Source organism: Zeus faber, assembly GCF_960531495.2.
Source record: "Zeus faber genome assembly, chromosome: 13".
Classification (NCBI taxonomy): domain Eukaryota; kingdom Metazoa; phylum Chordata; class Actinopteri; order Zeiformes; family Zeidae; genus Zeus; species Zeus faber.
Window position 1 is genome coordinate 22567948 of NC_137198.1, and position 6787 is coordinate 22574734.

General features: G+C 44.4%; 1 protein-coding gene across 1 annotated transcript; it reads left to right on the plus strand.

The window, feature by feature from the left end:
- Positions 1 to 573: 573 nt before the first annotated feature.
- Positions 574 to 3861, plus strand: LOC307238669 (leucine-rich repeat transmembrane protein FLRT2). Its single transcript, XM_080011756.1, has one exon. The coding sequence runs from the start codon at positions 906 to 908 to the stop codon at positions 2937 to 2939; it is 2034 nt and encodes a 677-aa protein (XP_079867882.1). The 5' UTR covers positions 574 to 905; the 3' UTR covers positions 2940 to 3861.
- Positions 3862 to 6787: the final 2926 nt, after the last annotated feature.

Below are 6787 nucleotides of genomic sequence, written 5' to 3' on the forward strand. Positions count from 1 at the left end.
TTCTTTCAGCAGCAATGGTTTCTAACTCTCATCTGGACAAAAATGATGGAAAAAAAACTGCCTCCATCTTGCTTAAATCATCTCTATACACCATTTATTTTCTCAGACCCTTAGCAGACCCCGGTGCTGGGCCACAGCCATAGTTTTGTTTTGTATCATTCTGAACGAATAGCACTTTCTTCAGGCGTTTTTTACCAGACATTTCACCGAACATCCTTTGCTGCCAGCGGTAATTCTCGGCAGAGCAATGCGCAGCGACTACATGTCCGTCATTTGTATGCACGGTACTCTGCCCCCAACCCCATTTAGAATGCCTCGCTTTGCATTCGTGGGATTCAAGGGGGAAATTTACTCTGCGGTTTACACTCAGAGGAAAGACGTGTGATTAGGCGGGAACTAAGGCCACTGATTTTGCCCATTATTGTCCTTTTACGACAGGTTTGCGGATCCCGACGTCAAGTCCGAGGGAGGCTGTGTCGCCCTGGGCCCGGCGGTGTGTGACGCGACAGACCAGGGGAAGAGGAACAGGACTTTGCAAGGATAAAGCCCGCTGCGTTTCAGTGTATGGCGCCGCTCTGAGATAAGGGAAACATATTGAGAACCCCAAAAAATAACGTGATGAACTTGAAAAATTTTCTCCAGCTCAAACATGGACGGAGGCAGACAAGAAAAATCCCATTGGCTGATGCAGCCATTGCTCTTGTGTCGTTAGGCTTAGGACAACTAATTACCGAGGGATTACGCCAGACCTTCTTATGCGCCAGGCTACAATCAAAGTTGAGACAACGTAGTTCTATTGGATTTTACTAATACAATCATAATTTACCACCTTTCTCTTTGGAATTTAGTTTCCTTGTCGTGTTTTTGTATTTCTTTTGTTATTCCTCCCACCCGATCCTCTTGAAATGGAGATACAGTGGCGTTTATGGAGTAAGGATTGGACCTCCTTTCTCAGGCCATGGATACCCATACTTCTGGGACTTCACCTTCAGTTTTCCCGGGCCTCCAACTGCCCAGAGGAGTGCCGCTGCGATCGCACCTTTGTTTACTGCAACGAGCGGGACTTGACCTCCGTGCCCGCAGGTATCGGCGAGGGCTACAAAACCCTCTACCTTCACAATAACCAAATAAATAATGCAGGCTTTCCCTTGGAGCTCCACCATGTTGCGTCGGTTGAGACTGTGTATCTCTATGGCAACCAGCTCGACGAGTTCCCCATCAACCTTCCCAAAAATATGAAGATCCTCCACCTCCAGGAGAACAACATTCAGACCATTTCAAAGGCAGCCTTGTCTCAGCTGCTTTGGCTGGAGGAGCTGCATCTGGACGACAACTCCATATCGACCGTAGGGGTGGAGGAAGGGGCATTTCGGGAGGCTGTGAGTCTAAAGATGCTTTTCCTCACTAAAAACCACCTGAGCAGCGTGCCTATTGGCCTCCCAGAGGATCTGAAAGAACTGCGATTGGATGAGAATCGCATTGCAGTTATTGCGGAAGAGGCATTTAGGAATGTCACCCGTCTGGAGCGCCTCCTGTTGGATGGAAACCTTTTGACAGATGAGGGCATTGCACCAGGGACATTTCAAGACCTGGCCACCCTAAGGGAGCTGTCCCTAGCCCGTAACTCACTCACGTACCCACCGCCATTTCTCCCAGTTGAGGTGCTGGTGAAGCTTAACTTTCAGGAGAATCAAATAAACAAGATCCCTGTAAGGGCCTTTGCAGGACTGGACAAGCTTGAAAGGCTGGATATTTCCCACAACCAGCTGCAGTCGCTGACACAGGGGGTCTTTGAGGGCCTTGTCAGTCTAAGACAGCTTACTGTTCGCAACAACCTCTGGCTGTGCGACTGCAGCATTCAGTGGGTTGTAACGTGGCTTAAATCTCTGCCTCCCTCACTTAATGTGCGGGGCTTCATGTGCCAAAAGCCAGAGAAGGTCCGAGGCATGGTGATCAGAGAGCTGAGTGCTGAGCTGGTCCAGTGCCCACAGAGCACGCCTGGGACACCTCTGGCCTCCCGTCTCCCCATCTCACCAGGTGACACAACTCCCCCCACGTCTCCCTCATCCATCCCAGACTTGCCCTTAGTTACCCAGTACCCCCCAGCTTCCACCAGGCAACCCTCGCCCTCAACCCTCCCTTCCCCACATCTCCCCGTCTATCCAACCAGAGCTGGGGGTGTTAGAACTAAACAGCCCCTAAATCCAAAAAGAGAAAATCTGCAGGTCACCTTTGCCATACTCAACGGCTCAGCTATCCACGTCAGCTGGGTGGCTGCGTTTCCGGTCACCGCCTACAAGGTCACCTGGGCCAGGATGGGACCCAGTCTGACTGGTGACACCGTAAGAGAGAGGATGGTCGGCGGCGAGCACCGGGGTATCCGATTGGCTAACCTTGAGCCAAAGTCGACCTATCGGATCTGTGTTATCCCCTTGGATGCATTCAATAACTACCGGCCCAAAGACGATACGGTGTGCACAGAGGCCATCACCACGCCAGCCGTGTTCAGCCCCGACAACAAGGGGCCCTCTGGACCTGAGCAGGCCACACAGCCGGACCCGAGCTCACCTTTCCTGCTGGCAGGGCTCATCGGAGGGGCTGTGATTGTAGTTCTGGTATTGCTGCTCAGTATCTTCTGCTGGCACATGCACAAGAAGGGAAGTTCCAAATCCTCCACCAAGTGGAAATACAATCGAGGCCGGAGAAAAGACGACTATTGCGAAGCGGGTACCAAGAAGGATAATTCCATCCTGGAAATGACTGAAACCAGCTTCCAGATAGTTTCTCTCAATAATGAGCAGCTCCTCAAGGGTGATTTCCGCATTCAGCCTATTTACACCCCTAATGGGGGCATCGGCTTCCGAGACTGCCCCCTGGGGAACAACAGCACAGTGTACTGCAAGAACAATGTTCGGGATGCAGACTTTTGTCGCACATGACGGTTTTGGAAAGTATTGGAATCCTTTATATTGATGACTTCCCTAATAAGTGACACTGTACAGTATTAATATTATTTCAAACCCTTGTGTCTTCAAGAAATGTAATTTATACAACCGGCTGGACAATACTTGTGGGATTCAGCAATCTTTTATATTCCTTAGAAAACTGGATTTATAAGTTATTGTTTTCAGAAGTTGCATTGTTTGGGTTTAGTGCTGACTGACATGTACAATCAGGATTCATTCCCCTCTGAGGTTTGGTTTTATTTTCTACTTGATCTTTAGTCAGACAGGACCATTTTTAGGTTGTTGTAATTTCCAACCGCAACAGATACAGAACTCTGTAATTGTAACATAGTATTAAGAAGTCAGACACCCTAAGAACAAGACACAAGGACCGCCGTCACAAGACAAAATAAAAGACAGATAGGGGGAGAGAGACGCATAAATTAGCCATAAAGACCACAAGAGGGCATCGTTTTGGAGGTTCACAGTGAACTTGGCTTTTTTGAACATTCCACACTTGTTTGAAGAAAAGGGGAAAATATAATTAATACATTCAGGAAGAAGATCTGTTACGATAGAATTGAGACGGATTTAGTTTCCCCCAGCTTCGAAATGAAATGCAACAACATACTGTATTTTATAGATAACAACGGCGGACACTTTTCCTTTTCAGTTTGATTCGTCTGCACTGAAACAGGCCATAATCCGTTTTTCCACGCTTCTCAATATGAATGCATCGGCAATTAAAAGGATAATGTTTGTGCTCTCTGGGTTTAATGGAGGGCTGTTTTTCCTATTGGCGAGTGTACCGGAACAAGCACATCTGCTCAAACCACTCAGAACCAACTATTACAGTTTTTTGTTCAGCAGAAATAGTGTTCCGGTTATTCAGTATAAATCTCTCCATCTCTCTCTCTCTCTCTCTCTCTCTCTCTCTCACTGTCTCTCTCTTTATAAATAAATATATGTATATATATATATATATATATATATATATATATATATATATATATATGTGTATGTATATATATATTTATTTATTTATATTTATATAAATATAAATATAAATATAAATATAAATATATATATATATGTGCCTTGAAATTACTAGCTTACAATGTCTTTTGAACCCATGTTTTTCTTTTTGCACAAATGTGTACTGTACATACATTGAAGTGAACTGAATTGAATTGAATTGAATTGAATTGAATTGTTGTTGATGAAACAAAACCTTGCTTTTTTCTTTATTTCTGCACATCATTCACACATTTACTTTCATAAGCAACTTCAGTAAGTGCAAAAAGGGTCATCACTTTCACTTTCAATACAAATACACAATGTTACTTTCTCTGCAGTGTTGTGCGTAATTGCATGCTTTATACTTTATATCACACATATTTTTCATCTGTCGGCATGGATGTCAAAGGACAATTGGGAGAAGCATTTCAAAATTGTTGAACAACATTTTCGTGAATTGCAGATGATAATTACATCGAAAACATGTCAGAGGATTACAATCATTGGTATTCTCAGAAAACAAAAAAAAAAACACTGACAGTATATTAGAATCCTCACAGTCTCTTCACCAAGCCGGAACCAAGCCAGCATCCCCCTTTGCCTTAGTATTTTTTATTTATTTTATTTTTTTGCCAAGCAAAATAAGATGATTTGTAGTATAGATTTGAAATGTAATTTTGGTCAATAATGACCAAACAAGTCTTGAATATAAAGGAAAAGAATAGCAAATTTGATATAAAGTACATTGTACGTGAACAAAATATATTGGTTGTCATTGCTGTTCATATAAATTTGCTTAAAGTGTATTTCTTCAATGGATATCTATTAACAGATTTGGGGGGGAAAGAAAAAACTAATGAACCATATCATTAGATCATTATTTTATGCCACAATGCAACATAATTGCCGTTCCATTCGATCCATTAGACTGGATCTTAAACTGGGTATAAGAATTTGGTTCTAAAACAAACCCCTTGTTCATTGCCTTCCTGATATGTCGCAGAAGTCCCAAATCTTTCAAAATGCAAGTAGAGGGTAGTTACTGAGGGAGTGTAGAGTTTCACACTCATTTCCCTAACCTAGATTTGGGTCAAGCCGCTGCGAAAATTTGAGACGTCAAAGAAAAAGCTCTGTGTGATCTCTAAGCCTGTCGCACCTCAAGGCTACTCCAGACCAGAGTGTTATTCCACACCACATGATTGTTATTGGTTTCAGACTGGGAACAAATAATGTTTGCATTAGCAAACAATAGTTTGATGCCTTTAACACAAGGCAAAGACCATATTTTACTCAATGCAACAAGAATCCATTGTTGCTCTGCTTGAAAGATCAGGTTTTTAAAGCAACAGAGACTACAACCTGGTCTTCTGGAATTTCTTTTCACCCGGATCTTAAGTCTTTGCTCGTAGAAATAACGACAAATTATTACGAGAAATAATTACGTAATTGTTGGCTTCAGTATTAGCCGCAAGCTGGGCATTGCTGCCTCTTGGTTTTCCCCCTACTTTTCAAACGTTCCGCAAGATACTAGTTGTGCAAAATGGCTTTCTCCTTCTTACGAGGCACAGAAAAAGTGGAAAGGAGGGTATATTTTCCTTTTGAGGTCGGTGTGTAAAAGTAATGACTGAGACCATTAGGAGCTCTGTTGCAATCGTTTGCTCTTTAATGTTGAGCCAGCCAACTCAAACGCTTCTCCGAAACATGCCGTGGCAAAAGTCTGCATCTAACTGCTGCAGTGCAGTTAGATGCAGAGCTGGAGTTGGTGAGATGGGTTTACGTTTAAGAAGGAGATGGAAGGAGGGGGATACCAGCCGATATGTTTCAAAGGATATTTGGCCGGAAGGAGAGAATAATGAAAATTATATGAGAGGGTTTGAAGGACTCCTTATACCTACCTACCTACCTACCTACCTACCTACCTACCTCCCTGCCTCCACTACCCCAATGACCGTACGCTAAGTCATTGTAAAACCTGCATGAAAACCTTTTTAGACCAAGCTGTATGAAGGAAACCATCTGCACAATGCGATTGTGTCCTCTATCTTGCCGTTTTGGACAAGTGTGCGCTCTATCGGATACGTGTAAAGTAGTGAAAGTGCTAGCAGAGTTCCATAAAGTGGATGTCCCACTTCCCACTTCTAGTGAGTGGTTTAAAACGGTTGTCTCCAACCCCCCCCCCCACCCCAGGGGGCTCTGCAATAATGTTTAGGGGGCTCTGCAATAATGTATGGTGCTCTGTAACGCTTGGCTTCCATTTCTCCCAGTCATTACCGTGGTCAGCGCACATTAGACTGCATTAGCGGGTTACTAAGCGCCTCCACGCACACACGGAGGTATCGATTTCCCGAGCTCTACAGGATTATGAAAAATGACTATCAACCTTAATTATGCTTCACCTGAGATAGACTGACTTGTCCCACGTTGGTGCGGTGTGGTCCGACACGAGGCGAAAATATGTGCATGGGGGAAATCAGCGAGCGAACTGTCCATCTAGGGCCGGTGGCTGTGTCCTCGCAAATTGATTAAACGCTCGTGGTGGGGGCTATAAATGAATAAGTGATGCTCCTCTGTGATGAATGGATCGCGCGAGAGAGCTGGCCGATTTGCGTGATTTTTGCAGCTCCGACACTCAGCTCCTCATTAGCGGTGGCGCTAATCGTCCAGGCGGGTTTTGTGGTTCGCTGTAAGTTCCTGCTCGGTTCTGTCTTTTGGATGAGTTCATCTGCGTTTTCTGTGCTCACAGCAGTATGGTTGTAGTGCTGTATTGAAATTCCAAGCGATTTTCCCACGGCTGGCTACAAAAAAAGTTGGTGGTCTGGCGCACT